Here is a 15,693-nt window from a genome sequence, read left to right on the forward strand (position 1 = left end):
ACTTAGAAGTGTGGTGAAGCATTTGATAAAAGTTACTTAGTCTGCCATAATAATGTGTAACTTACTGTCTGAAGTCACCTCATACAATGCTAAGACAGATTTCAAAACCAGATTTTAAGCTGTATGACATTTACAGAGGCAGATGTGGACTCTTAGCATAACATACTGGTTATGAACTGCACATCAAAACTTATGAAACTACAAAATTGTAGGACACTAAGGCAATGGGGTCTAGAAAGAGTGAGAGAAACAATTAATAAAAACAGGGAAAAGGAAAACAATAGAAAATGAGTGGGCACCCTTGATAGATGAAACACAGCAGCAGAGACTCAAACAGGGAAAGAGACAAGGTCCACTATAAATGCTTGGGTGACACAGGGAGATACTGAATTTAAATGGCAAGAGAAGAAAATATAAAAATGTATAACATGAAGCAGGCAAAAGGGAATACCGCTGCCTATATATAACAATGACAGAAAGTGAAAAATGGCAAAGCAGGAATGTGTAGATGAGAAACACAAGCATGTAGAAGTATGCTTAACTGCCACCTACAGAGTGGCCTTTGGAGGAAGGAGAAGCAGCTGTATGACTATAAAGAGTTGAGGTGATACATCAGTACTAAGCACAGAAGGGAGAGTTGGAAGATGGAAGGAATATACATAAGGGAAGTAAACTTGAAGACAAAACTATAGAAGTGGAAGAGAAAGCAAATGACAATCAGATAGGAGTTATGGTATTGAAAGTAAAATTTGACAGAGGACTGAAAGATGTGGTCAAAACAAAGTTTTTGGAGAAGGCTACATTCTCTCAGGATTATTGAGATCCTTGGGAGAGACAACTGAGACATAACTACTCTGCATGGTGTGCGAGATATACAACACAGGCAAAATATTCTCAGACTTCAAGAAGAACATAATAATTCCAATTACAAAGAATGCATGTACTAAGAGGTACAAGTATTTCTAAGCTATCAATTCAATAAGCCATGGTTGCAAAATACAGACACTAATTTATAAAATACAAGAATGGAAAAACTGGTAGAATATAACCTTAGGCAAGATCAGTTTTGGTTTCACTGAAATGCAGACATACTCAAAGCAATACTGACCCTACAACTTTTCTTTGAAGATAGGTTAAAGAAAGGCTGATCTATGTCTATACCATTTGTAGATTGAGAGAAAGCTTTTGACAATTTAGACTGAAATACACTCGTTGTAAAATTATGAATGTGGTAAGGATAAAATACAGGGACCAGAAACTTACTACTTGTACAGAAACCAGATGGCTGTTATAGGGGTCAAAAAACATGAAAGGGAAGTAGTGGTCAAGAAAAAAATGAGACAGGGTGCAGCCTACCCCCAATACTATTAAGTACGTACACTTAGCAGGCAGCAAAGGAAACCAAGGAGAAATTTGGAAAGGGAATTAATTTTCAGAAGGAAAAAATAAAAACTCTGACATTTGCCAATGACATTATAAATCAGTTAGAGACATCAAAAGACTTGGAAGAGGAGCTTAATGGAATGAATAGTGTTTTGAAAAGAGATTGCACAATGAAAAATAACAAAAGTAAACCAAGGGTAATGGGGAGTAGTCAGATTAAATAAGGCAATACAGAGGACTTTCAAATGATTTGAGTACAGCAGTCAGTCATCTTTTCTTTCAGGTTTTATTTGGCAAATCTAGATTTCAGCTAATGCCTAGCAATTATCAATGCACTATTTCATATCATCAATGCATGTCCTAGTATGTCAGTCCCAGTTGTTTGGGCTTCTGTCACAGTTCATTGAGTCCTGAACGAACTGTTACAGAAGCCCAAACAACAAGGACTGACATACTAGGACAAGCATTGATACTATAAAATAGTGCATTAATAATGACTAGGCTTTAGCCAAAATCTAGATTTGCTGAATAAAACCTGAAAGCAAAGGATGACTAATTGCTGTGCTCTATCGTTTGAAAGTCGTATCAGAATCATTGAGTGGACCCACATTCCTAATGGAAGGTAACTTGGTGACTACTGATGGAATTGGATTTGTCTGGAGTGTAGCCTCACATGGAAGTGAAACAGTTCAGAGAAAAAGAGAACAAAAGCTTTTGAAATGTGGCACTACAGATTACTGCTGAAGATTATATGGGTAGATCAAGTAACTAATGAGGAGGTATTAAATCAAATTAGGGAGAAACAAAATTTATGGCACAACTTGACTAAAAGAAGGTATCAGCTGGTAAGCTACATCTTGAGGCATCGAGGAAGTATCACCTTGGTAATGGATGAAAAGTGAGACATAATAATCAGAGAAGGCAAAGGGATTAACAAAGTAAGTAGGTTCAAATAGGTGTAAAATGCAGGAGTTATGCAGATATAAAGAGCTTGCGCAGGACAGATTAGTGTGGAGAGCTGCATCAACAGTAACAACAGATACATGATAGAGCATCAAGTCTGACAAGAGTTCCTGTTCCTTCACTGATCTTTGCCTAAACATAACAATTTTGTATAGTGAGATTTCACTATTTTCTATTTCTAGCCTATATCCAACACTACTTATCAAAAACAAATGATAATTTTATTTAATAAATGCTGACATACCCTCTTCTCTACATCCCATGGCTTTGTGATGGCTGCAAGATCACAGACGGTCATTGTCATTCCTCTCAGTAGTTCTCGGTGATCGTCACGCATCCAGTTATACGTTCCGGACTGAACCAAACTGAAAAAAGTGCCTCGCTTCCTTAGAGGCAAGAAGAAAGAGTGTCATATTAGTAGAAGAAATAACTGCACAAAAGACTATTTGAACCCCCCAGAAATTTACCATTTACCTACTTTGTGCAAAAATTTGGAAATGCTACCTCACACAACTTTAATTTTGTTAAACATATTATTACATAACAATGACAAACAACAGAAAGTGCACATTAGGATGCTTTCATTGATGGTTTGTTCACCTAAAGAGTGCAATGGTGAGGAAACATTGTGACATGGAAAATGAAACCTCTTTTTTTCCCTACTATTCAACAAAGTCTATACTGAAAAAAATTTGATTTCTCCAAAATTGTGAAATAGGCTAATGTCGTTATATCTGTGCCTGTCTTTCATATTTGCAATTAAATTACCTCAGGTGTTCTGAAAGAAATTTGTTTAGAATATTCTTAAAGAAATTTAGTTAAATTGAATTGTTTGAGATCCAAGGGTTTAATGCAATTTGCTGAAGGTTTAATAATCCATTATTCTACAGGTATGATAAAGTTATGCTAAAAGTTACCTAAAATACACTGCCAGATCTGTAGACAATATAGCATCCTCTAAAACTTTAATAATCCTCGAGTATTCATCCGGTGAAACATTGGCAAGTATTTGGTTACCCTGAAGAGAAAGAAAAAGAATAGTTCAGTAATGTGAAGTCTTTAAAAACATGATTAATTTGAAAACTAAGGTTTCTACATAATATTCCACAAGTCATTAATCTTCTCTTTCAAAAACACAACCACACTGAACTGCTAATCAAACACTATTATAGATGAAACTGCAAAAATCTACTTTGTATTTATAATAAACATTTACCGATCTGCAGCTATTTATGAACTACTTATCTGCCAAATCACATCTGTTTAGGCAAAGCTCTCTCCAAATAAAACTTATGACTCAGTGGAGCCCTTGCTTTGGACAGTTCCTCAATTGTATATAAACAAAGAGAAAAGTCCTTTCACAACCAATTTTCCACATACCTTTAATTATGCTCATTATTTCAGCTTGGCCCAAATATAGGCAGCTACATACCAAAGAAAATACTTCTTACAAATAGAAAGTTTCAACTACTTCAACCAAGGTTACAGTTTCATAAAACTCATGCTTAAAACTACAATCTACTGTGCATAATAACCTTTCATACTATCAATAGTGGCTACCGTATCCCAATACAAAATTTTTAGTGACATTGGCTGAATACTTAATTACTGTCACTTTACAAACTCATTATGCTAAGTAAATCACAACCAACCAACAATCTCAACCAGCACAACCTGTCTAAATACTACCAAATTCGAAACAATCTTGAAAATACTTTACATTAGTGGCAGAGCCACATGTCCTTGTTCCTCTCTGGACATTAGCCATACATTCTAACATCTTATATTACATTTTATTTTCTTCTATCCTCTATATAAGATGTCCATGACTGCCACTCTCCTGTTTGTAAGATGCCTTACAAGTGTTAAGATTTGAAAAAAACTGAACTTTCTGCACAGAAACTCTAATTCACTAATAGGTGTTTCCTGATATTCACCCTAAAGACTGATAATTGGAGGACACACCATTTCAGTGAGGCCATCAATTAAAAATCTGCACCCTATTATCATCTCTTCATTTGAAGCTGTCTTTCATGTTTGTTTTGTATTTTTAAATATAAAATTCTAAACAGCTTCAAGCTTTCTCTCCACCCCTTGCCCCACTCTCAAATACACCCAAAAAAATTCTTCCATCATCGCTTCACTACTTCCAATGGGAATAAAACTGTGCAGCTCTAAATTTTCAAGATTAAATTAAATGTATTTCCTCATTGCTTTCTCAATTTTGAGGTTTCTTGCTAAAAGTTGCCTACTTCACTTGTGTTATATGTTTAGATGGAAGACATCAAATGATTACAGTTACATAAACCCTTCAAATTTACAGGTTCTTTAATTTTCCTATCAGTATAAAAGTCCATTAAACAGAGATGAAATGAATAGTGAAGCACAAAACACTATAAAGCATATACAGTGGCAACATTAGAATATGTATCCCTGGATCAGAATAACAAAGTGACATCTAGCCATTTCAGGGGCTGCTACCATAGCTATAACCAATCAGAAAAGTATGTGGCCAGCCTTTTGCTCCATTCAGCACCGTCAAATCACTGTGATACATGGGCACCACCCAGCTGCGGAACAATGCATGTGGCCAGCAGCCCAACAGTTGTGATCCATTTTTGTAGTATACTTTGTTTCTCTGTGAAATGTGTTTATTTAGTGCAACAGATTGTCTGAAGCTTGTAGCTGAAGGCTGTTGAAAGGTGTGGTTACTGGATGGATAGTTCAGCACTCTGCACACATTCTGCATGGTTACACACATTAATATGTGTGCTCAGTGCAGGAATATTTTGAAAAAGAGAGACAAAGGCATGATTCATAAAAATACTGTCACAAAAGTTTGCAAGTGAAAGTACTGTGCAGGAAAGAAAGAGGCTGATTCATCTCAGCTATATACACCTGGTCAAAGGAGGAAGACATGACATCAAGTAACAAACTTAAGAGTCTTGCTAATAAGAAGCTGTTTGTTGCCGAATATATCAACATTACAAGATAAAAGAACAATCAGCCATAAAAAATTATGTGTTACTCTTCACAATATGAAATTATTCAGATGTAGTAGGCCACATTCATTAATATATGTCAGAGTCCTTAGTTTCAGACACAAAAAAATTAATGAACACAAAATTATAATGAAAAGAAGTGACCTTCTTGTGTATCATTGTCAGTTACTAAGAAACTGTTACGATATAGTCTGAAGACATTAATAAATGCCAGTTATTACAGCAGATGAGACTGGACAGACAACAATATATGTGGAAATAATGTTGTTCACATAAAAAAGGCACAATAATTATTGCCTTCACACTGGAATTTCTTCTAGATTTGTACTGAACTGCCTGGTGTTTTAAAAATTGAGGAAAATAAGTCATTATCACATGGAGATGAATTGTGGGAATTTTCCTAAGGGGTTCAAGGGGTATCTACTAAAAGTTGTAAGTCAACCATCTGTCATTGTAATGGATAATGCATGCTACTGTTCAGTTATTACTAATAAAGTTCCAATGATGGCAACAAAAATCACAGTATGCAAATCCAGGATGAGCTGCTAAAGGCTTAGCTCATGGCACTTGTAAAACAAAATACAGTTTTAACAGTATGTTACTGATGAGGTAAATAAGGAACATGGCCACATGATTGTCATGTTTCCACCACACCACAGCCAATTAAACATCACCGAAATTATTTGGGTACAGATCAAGCATTATATGGCAACAAATAATCAAAGCTTCATGTGGCAGATATTCAGGAATTGTCAAAGTGATTAGTGACACAAATAATGCAATGGAAGTGAGGTAAAACAGCTGTTAATAGCTGTGGCTCTGAACTAAATGGCATTTACCTTTTGGCACAATTGAAGGCTTGGGGATAAAAAAGTGATAACACATAGAGCTTATTTTGAGTTTTTGCATGTTACATGTTGAGTCAAATATAAAGAAAATATAAATACAATAAGATAAAACAATATGTACAGAAGACAGTTCTTTCCACTGATGCATGAATAATTTATTTGTGCATTCATTCAATTATGCAAAAGGTAAGGTGAACAGCCTACTACTTAGTAAATTGAGGTTTCGCACTTTCATCTGACAAGTACGTCAATTCTTCTCTCTTCAGTGTTTGTAGACATGGTTTATGTTTTGTATTTTGAGTGAGTGATGTTTACTACACTTCCATAATAAATCTCATATTGCTATTATGGAATACTCCTCTACACAAGTATTATTTACCACATGCACACTTCAGTGACTGCTAAATATTTAAGCAACTTATATTATTTTAGTGTTGTTACATTTGCACGAAAAATTCAGACTCATTTGAGCACCCCTTTCATATTTAATATGCAAATTAAATGTGAATTCAAATTGTTTATCATGAAAGACAGTTTATGCACTGTTCCTTTCACTGAGATGTATGAACAATACGAAAAGGTAACATTTATCCATGGGAGTGCATTCAATAAGCAATAAGGATATTAACAGCCGTATGTGGCAAACTAAATACTGCATAGTCAAAAGGAGCAGAGGAAGGTATTCAGTATGCAACTGGATAGCACACACATGAAACAGCAAAGCAACAACATCAGCCTCTCATGCTCAACTCTGTTTTGCTCTGTCACTTTGCTCTTCTGATACAGGTATAGTTATCAACATTCTTGGACTAAAATTCTCACTCTGCAACAAGGAGACCTTAGTGAAAAGATTAGAAATGTGTGTACATTCAGAGTTTAACCTAAATTTTCCCATATCAACCATTAGGCATAAAAATTCTCCTTTTCAAAATGATAACATAATCCCAAGAAGGAAACTGTAATAGTTTAGGTTACAATAAAATAGACCAAGGTAAAATCACATTACATTACAATTAAATACCAAACTTGACCATTAAATAATATTACCGGGCTGTTGAGGATCATGAGGCACTGGTCAAAATGGTGATGCTCCATGGTCGATGTAGAATAGAGCTGGGCAAGAGGTGATGATGCTCTGTTGAAAGGAATATCAGAAAGTGGTGTAAAATACTTTGTGACAACATTACTAATTTTTTTCTTACTTGTATTTCCAATTGTTTGTTCCAACTTCAAATAAATCTTCATACTCTTACTTCCATAAGTTGGTGATTCATTATTCCCCAGTTTAGTGTGCAGAAAATAAAAATGGAAAACTGCACAGAAGAATGAAAATGAAATCTGAGGAACATTTTCATGATACTATGACAGATCATAAAATTACACTATCCATTTATTTATATTTTTAGTGTTAGATACACACCATAATATCTTCTTAAATTTCATTCTTCTGGTGCAATTCTCCAGTTTTATTTTCCTCTACCAAACTAAATCAGTAAACAACACAATTAAAACAAGTAACCTATCAGATTATGAAACATGATTTATAGATGGTATACTATAATGAAACAAAATAACTGAGACTGCTTCCCTAGAGTACTATTTGTCATGACATATTACTGTGCAGCTGTTTTTTGACATTTAATTGTGTCTTCCCTTACACTGTAAGAAATTTCATCAAAATTAGTCAATTCATAGCAGCAGATAAGCAGTTTACTACAAACGTTATCTTTCACTCCACTGAAAACCAAAAGACACCAAGTTCCTGCATAGCCCTCACATAAAATGACACGCAAAAATATTTTGATGTGTGAAGGAAACAATTTACGTCATAGAGACCCAAATGGATTAAACTAGGTAGGCAACCACCATCAAGCATATTTGGTAAATACAGCATTAATGTCTACTCTTTTGTGTCAAAGACAGTGTATGAAAAGTAAGTGTCGTGTATTAGAAAATTCTATTGGTTACTGCACGGTATATAATATTCTCATGAGTGACAATGAACAGAAAAGTTTACTTGGGGCTAACGCATTGAAAGATAACATGGTTAACATTACAACATTTCTCACAGAGAAGTCTACAGGACAAGGTCACTGGCTGACGTGGCATGGGGAGACACTGGTGTGGGCCCTGCTTTCTGTGAAGGTTATGGTACCAAATACAGTTTGTATTTTTCATCTTTGGTGAAATGTTATGTTACAGCATAGAATCTCTGCAATGACACAAGTCAGAGGAAACAATCAATTTGGCCAAACAGGAGCAAAGACGTAAAATAGGTCATATGTTTTTTGTACATTCTGCCTGTGACATTAAGAGATGAGCAGTGAGAGGTATGGCAATGCGGTTGAACAAACTTTATTAAAAAAAACTTTTTAAAGAAAGAATAATTAACAATTATGGCTGATGATTATCAAATAGAAGTGATAAATGGGACTGTCATCTGATAATACAGCTGCAAGTGTCTTCACTATTAACCACACATATTTGGGAGCTTATGCTACCAGCAACTCTTGAAAAATTGCAGTATCTGCTTGATCTTTTCACAAGATGCATTATGATGAGGGAGTATCACATACCATCACCAAGATCCAGTTGTTAATGTAATGCCATCCACTGACATTAAAGTCAGCTGCAGAGTGCAGCAACCTGCTACAACTTTCGAGTTGGTCTTCAACATGCTAATGCTTCATGTCTGTTTCATCTTAACAGAAGTTTTGTACCACTGATGGCTGCAGGGTCATGATTAGCACTGCCTCCCTGAAGGTACTCAGTATGTTTTGTGGAATTAATTTCATTACTAAAAGAAGGGCATTGTAGGTACAGGCACTGTATACAACCCTCATGATAGAATACAGTTTAGTAATAAAAGCAACTTTGGTATCTTAGTTGCTCTACCAGAACAGGGACTTACGCCACCTCAGTAGTACTAATAGAAGTGGTGGTTGGCTCTGTGTGGTTTGGCTCTAACTGCTTTGGTTCCAGGCACTATTGTGTTTGGGAAAGTGTTTTCTCTGTTACGTGCGAGGTCAGTTAAAAAAATTCCAGAACATTCATAATTTATGGCCAATGGTGTGTTGGAGTGAAATGCAGTTGGCATCCTTGCAAATGCCTGTGTTTGATATGTACCTGCCAGAAGCTTCATTGCTTTATGTCCATTAGTTATTGTTCAGGGCTGTACTGGAGTAGAATGCTGTGTTGCACAGTTTACAAATTAAGAGATGGCGGAGTTAGAGGAGCAACACGTCTACGTTAAACTTTGCATGAAACTCAAGAAAATCTTTACAGAGACATACCAAATGATTCAGGACACCTGCAGTGATGAGTATTTAGGCCATAATCAGTGTTACGAGTCATTCACATGGTTTGAAAATGACTAGATGAAAGTTAAAGATGACCTTCGTTCAGGAAGTCTATCCATGACGCTCATGTCGGGAATGTGAATGAAATTGTGCATGCCAACTGAAGACTAACTGTCCAAGACACTGCAGAATAATGTAACATTGCAGATCTCAGTTGGATCATATCATTAAATCCCGACACAGCATCTTGGTATGCATCATATTGCTGCCAAGTTTGTCCCATGGCTCATGACTCAAGACAGAAAGACCTTCACCTCACAATCTGTGAAGAGCTTTTGTGTTGGGCAAATGAGAACAAGATGTTCCTTGAATCATAACTGGTGACAACATGTGAGCCTATGGTTACGATGTTGAGACCAAGATTCAATCTTCACAATGTGCCAGGAAAGGTTCTCTAAGAACAAAAAAAGCTCATCAGGTCAGGTAAAATGTCAAAGCCATGCTAATAGTTGCCTTTGACTTTGAAGGATTGGTTCATCATGAATTCAAACCACAGGTACAAACTATTAATCAATGGGGCTATTGGGATGTGTTGCGATGCCTGTGAGAAAATGTGAGGAGGAAACGGTGTAAAATGTGGTGAGACAATTGATAGCTCTTGCATCATGATTACGCGCCAACACATTCATCCCAGTTGGTGCATGACTACTTCACAAAAAATGAAATCACTGTGCTTCCATACACCCCACACTCTCCAGACCTCGTCCATGTACACTTTATTTATTTCCAATGTTGAAACAATGATAGATGAGATAAAAGAAAATTCACAGGTGACACTTTGCATGATCCAGCAAGAGGTGTACGAAGACTGTTTCCAGAAGCGTAAATGGCACTGGGAAAGGTGTATTAATTGCAGAGGAGACTGTTTCAAAGGAGGCCATGCATAATAAGTAAAAGGTAAGCATAGAAAAATTTTGTGGACCAAGTTCCAGAATTTTTTGAACAGACCTCTTATTGTTTTACAGAGCCTATGTTCTTCCAATTACATCAAGCTTTCTTAAGTGGTACTTCAATCCATGTCTGGCTATCACAACAAACCTTTCCCACTCAATACCTTCTAATTAGTTTTGTAATGGAGACTGGGTGCTGTGTGCACATTTCTAAATTATCTATAAGCACGCAGTTGTTAAAAAGCTCCAACCCATAGGTTCAATGGTTTGTATGCAGTATTAAGGTAAATGTGTTCTGGTGGGGTTTTGTCTTGTACACTATCAAGACACTAGCAGAAGTGCAAGTAAGTGTCTTTTTCACTTGGCCCTACCATGGCGTAGTGAAACAGCATGGTGCAAGTGGCTTGTTTGTGCATACTGGGCCAAAAATAATGAATTAATGGTGTTTCAGCAATGTTGTTTTTTATCTGCCAGAACAAAAGTACACTGTGCAATCTACCACTTGCTTGAGTTAAATTAACATTTCCACATTTTTCACTGTCCATAGTATTTGCATGCTGCATACGTAACTAAGCTCTAAGCTTAGACATCACACACTGTACATTACATTTCTAACAATGGAAAATCTGGGACAGAACTATGTAAGCATCAATTAGGAGTGATTGCTTTTCACCACAGGGAGGAAGGGCTAAGTGGCAGACCCGCACACTTACAAGTGGACTAACTATGGACAAAGACCTCCTTTGAATTTAGAAGATCAACTACATATTCATACAAGCACAACTCACATGGTCTCTGTTGTCTCTTAGCATTGAGGCCCAGCTGTGTATATGAATGGGTGGGATTTTTTTTCTTCAAACTGAAGAGGGCTTCGATACTTTTAGTCTACTTTTAAATTTGCCTTAAAATTGCATGTCTGCCACGCAATCCCTCCTCTATGTGGTGAATGTCTATCTATATGAATTCATATTACTGTTACTAAAGAACTATTTCTTACTAAAATTGTGCTTTATAACCAACAAAGTAAATAATGAATTACACCAACAAAGTATGTAAGCACATAATGAGATAGAATTTTCAACATACATGTTTTTAAACTTCAAGTTAAATTTTAACATTCATATTTGCTTTTATTATCAAATGCTGTTGAGCACTATTATTCTGTTAACTATTAAGACCAACATAACGAAAACAAATATGGCTTACTTTATCTGAAAAGTATTATTAGTCCCTCGGTGATCAAGATCATGGCAAAGGCATGCAATTATCAAAGAGAGACACTCTATTTCCCCAAATATTTTCCACCACTGTGTAGCCTAAAACAGAAAGAAATCATTTACTGAATGTGTCATAGTACTACACAGTTTTATACAGATAAAAATCGTGACTCACTGTGATAATGGAAAACATCATCTGTGCCACATTGAATGCATGCCTCCAGTTGTGGTATGTCACATTGCGATAGTTCTTCTTTACACTCAGTAGCCACCTACATAGGACTTCATAATCAATGTGAAATCTCTCAATGAAATCCAAATCTAGGAACATTCTAATACAAGCCTGCAATAAAACAAATAAATAAATAAATAAATAAAAAATCATCTGGACTGATGTTTACAAGGTACAAATAAATTTAAGGCATTCTGTCTTATTTTTCTGCTGTACACAGTTTCCACACCACGGAGGAAATACAGATGTTACATCATAACAAGTACTTCATTCAAAATCATTTTTAATTTTCTATGTATGTATTGAAATCTATTTTATAAAACCAGTACCTTCAGTGTATCATCATCATCCATACTGATATCATCAAACTTGAAATCATGCAGCTGGAAATGTTGTGCAGATGGTACCCTCAAGCTCTGAAAATAAAGTTCCTGAAAATTATTCTTTGGCTAGCATCACAATCAAATAAAAATAAAATTACAGTGACACACTTTTCATTTCTCAGAGAGAGAGAGAGAGAGAGAGAGAGAGAGGGGGGGGGGGGGGGGGGGACAGAACCCTGGTATGTTGATCAAAGTATGAAAATTTATGAGACAACAACAGAATCCCTCTTGTGCTGTCATGCCATGGAAAATATATAACATTTAGGCAAGATTTATTTAAGAGGAGTCATCACAGATGGTAAATTATTAAGGTAACAGCAAACCACAATATAGACACTATCAGCACAGCTGAAGTTTCCCCAGTTAAGAAAAACAAATCTGATGAACGATTCACACAAGTTGTAAAACATATAGGATACAAAAAATAAAATATCAGTAATTAAAGACACTTTCTTATTCTTTGCTTTTAACAATTATTTAATAATAAAATCATACAATATTTAGGCTTTGGATTTGTTAGCTTTCACTTCAGAGGTGGAAAAATGCTCTACATACCAGTACAAATTGTGCACTGCTTTATGTAAGTAGCATTACCATAACAAGGTCTACAATTTTATTTTATTTTATTTATTCACAGTCATTGGTGCACATTTACACAATTTATCAATAGGGGTGAGAAAGCAACACAAACCTTTATTACTAAACTGCTAAAATCACCCAGTCCCGGTTGCAAGCTGCCTTTCTAATGGCTTGTTTATATTTTATTCAGCATCAAAGTCTTACATGCTTAATATTAAACACATTAACTCATTTGTGAAGTAATCACATATTTGCAACCATTTTATACACAAAAGTTCCATTAATTACAGAATCATGGGTGGGGCAGTGGAGGGTTTCTATTGAAATCTAAAACATCAAATAAATGTTTTCATGGGGAAAAGGAGAATCAACTGTGAAGTAAACTTAAACTGCCAATGGACAAGAAATTTTTTTTTTTTTTGCAACACAATACTTTAAAATGTTTTGTACTGAATCATAATGTTTCCAATAAAAGAAAATTTCTCCAACTCATACATAATTTAGAGCTTCCCATTTTAGATGAAGGTGAGGTTGTGATAGTTAAATATTAGCAAAATGTTACATGACACAGTTCAAGAGCAGTCTCTTACCTTCAGGTAAAATGCATCACGTGACTTGTGATCCATTCATGAATTTTATGTGGGTGAGCTAAATTTTAATACTTTACTTACAAATAATTACTAGACAATTTGCTCTGTCAATGAGGTCACTTCATGACAAAAAAATAATACTATATTGTGAGCAACGATAAGTGACAAGCTCTCCTAATCCACAGATGTGTTTCTGTTAAGAAAGCCTGCTGCAAGAAATATACTTCTTCAACAACCAAAATTGTTAATAATTTGTAACATTCTAATTTTTGTCAATTGCATACCCCCTCCCTCCCAAGCAGCTTAATACTGTATCATTAATTATTTTTGTCTTGGCCCTGCTACTTCCTTTGGTAATGAATTTTCACAATTTGTAATAGAGTACTACATTACAGATACAAATTTTCAGTACCTATACCATGTTTTATATGCCAATATTTGGTGCCAGTACAATTCCTCTGTTTATACAATTATATTCACTTGCACCCATCCACTACTGACACTTTCCTTGGTACTGATACTTCCTTTGTACCATGCACCTTGAATAATAATTCCTTCACCTCCCCTACTGAAACATCACTAAATTCATGTGTAGAAAATTGTTAATTTCATTTCTGCTACTATTTATCACTAGGATCATTGTTTTGTATATCAATACCCACAAGCCCTAATAAAAAGCACTGAAGCTCAAATAGTTGTAGGTACAGAGAGCGGACTAAAGCTGGAAATAAAGTTCAGCTGAAATTTTTTCAAATGATCTAACAGTGTTCACAAAGGATAGATTAAATACAGTTGGTGGTAGAGTATTTATTGCTGTCAGAGGTAGTTTGCCTTGTCGCGAAATTGAAGTAGATAGTTCATGTGAGATAGTATGGGTAGAAGTTCTACCTGACAATCGGACTAAACTATTAATTGGATCGTTTTACCAACCCCCTCCCCCAACTCAGAAGACATAGTTGCTGAACAGTTCAAAGAAAACTTGATCCTCATTTCAAATAAGTACCCTGCTCATACAATTATAGTTGGTGGTAACTTCAATCTACCCTCAATATGCTGGAAAAATTATATGTTTAAAGCTGGCGGCAGGCATATCCAAAATTGTACTGAATGCTTTCTCAGAAATTTTTTTTCAGCAATTAGTTCATGAGCCCACTCGAAGCATAAATGCTTGCAAAAGCATACTTGACCTTTTAGCAACAAATAATCCTGGACAAATAGTGAGTGTTGTGATGAATACAGGGATTAGCGACCACAAGGCAGTTGCTGCGAGGCTGAATACCATAACACCTAGAACCATCAAAAAGAAACGCAAAGTATATCTATTTAAAAAATCTGATAAAAATGCGCTTAAGGTCTTTTTAAGAAACAGTCTTTACTCCTTCCAATCTGATCATGTAAGTGTAGAAAAATTGTGGAATGTTTTCAAAGAGATACTAGCAACAGCAATTGGTAGATATATACACCACATAAATTAATAAGTGATGGTACTGATCCCCCATGGTATACAAAACAGCTCAGATCGTTGGTGCAGAAGCAACGAAAAAAGCATGCCAAATTTAAAAGAATGCAATATCCCCAAGATTGGCAAAGTTTTACAAAAGTTCGAAATATGGAGCATACTTCAATGTGAGATGCTTTTAATAATTTCAACGATGAAATTCTGTCTCGAAATCTGGCAGAAAACCCAAAGAAATTCTGGTCATACATAAAGCACACCAGTGGAAGACACAATCAATACCTTCACTGCGCGATAACAACGGTGAATTCACTGATGACAGTGCCACTAAAGCAGAGTTATTAAACACGGTTTTATGAAAATCCTACACCAAAGAAGACAAAGTAAATATTCCTGAATTCCAATCAAGAACAACTGCCAAGATGAGAAACATAGAAGTAGATATCCTCGGCATAATAAAGGCAAGGCCTCCGATCCAGATTGTATACTAATCAGGTTCCTCTCAGAGTATGCTGATAAAATAGCTCCATATTTAGCTATTATATACAACCACTCACTCACAGAAAGATACATACCTAAAGACTGGAAAATTGCTCAAGTCACACCAATACCCAAAAAGGGAAGTAGGAGTAATCCGCTGAATTACAGACCTATATCACTACAGTTGATTTGCAGTAGGGTTTTAGAACATATACTGTATTCGAACGTTATGAAGTACCTCGAAGAAAACGATTTATTGACATATAGTCAGCACGGGTTCAGAAAATATTGTTCTTGTGAAACACAACTAG

General features: G+C 35.6%; 1 protein-coding gene across 10 annotated transcripts in view; it reads right to left on the bottom strand.

Annotated features, from left to right (window-relative positions):
- LOC126336656 (dual 3',5'-cyclic-AMP and -GMP phosphodiesterase 11-like) overlaps positions 1-15,693 on the bottom strand; it is a 2,376,149-nt gene that overhangs the window by 24,886 nt on the left and 2,335,570 nt on the right. For 6 of the 10 annotated variants that reach the window (XM_050000589.1, XM_050000585.1, XM_050000584.1 and 3 more), the window contains 6 exons: positions 12,224-12,310; positions 11,838-12,005; positions 11,652-11,761; positions 7,244-7,331; positions 3,264-3,364; positions 2,591-2,732 (listed from right to left, as the gene is read on the bottom strand). In XM_050000589.1, the coding sequence (XP_049856546.1) occupies positions 2,591-2,732; positions 3,264-3,364; positions 7,244-7,331; positions 11,652-11,761; positions 11,838-12,005; positions 12,224-12,310 (696 nt within the window). Of the gene's footprint in view, positions 1-2,590; positions 2,733-3,263; positions 3,365-7,243; positions 7,332-11,651; positions 11,762-11,837; positions 12,006-12,223; positions 12,326-15,693 lie in introns of all 10 variants that reach the window. The other 4 variants (XM_050000587.1, XM_050000580.1, XM_050000582.1 and 1 more) reach the window with 1 other exon arrangement.

Source organism: Schistocerca gregaria, chromosome 2 (assembly GCF_023897955.1).
Source record: "Schistocerca gregaria isolate iqSchGreg1 chromosome 2, iqSchGreg1.2, whole genome shotgun sequence".
Lineage (NCBI taxonomy): Eukaryota > Metazoa > Arthropoda > Insecta > Orthoptera > Acrididae > Schistocerca > Schistocerca gregaria.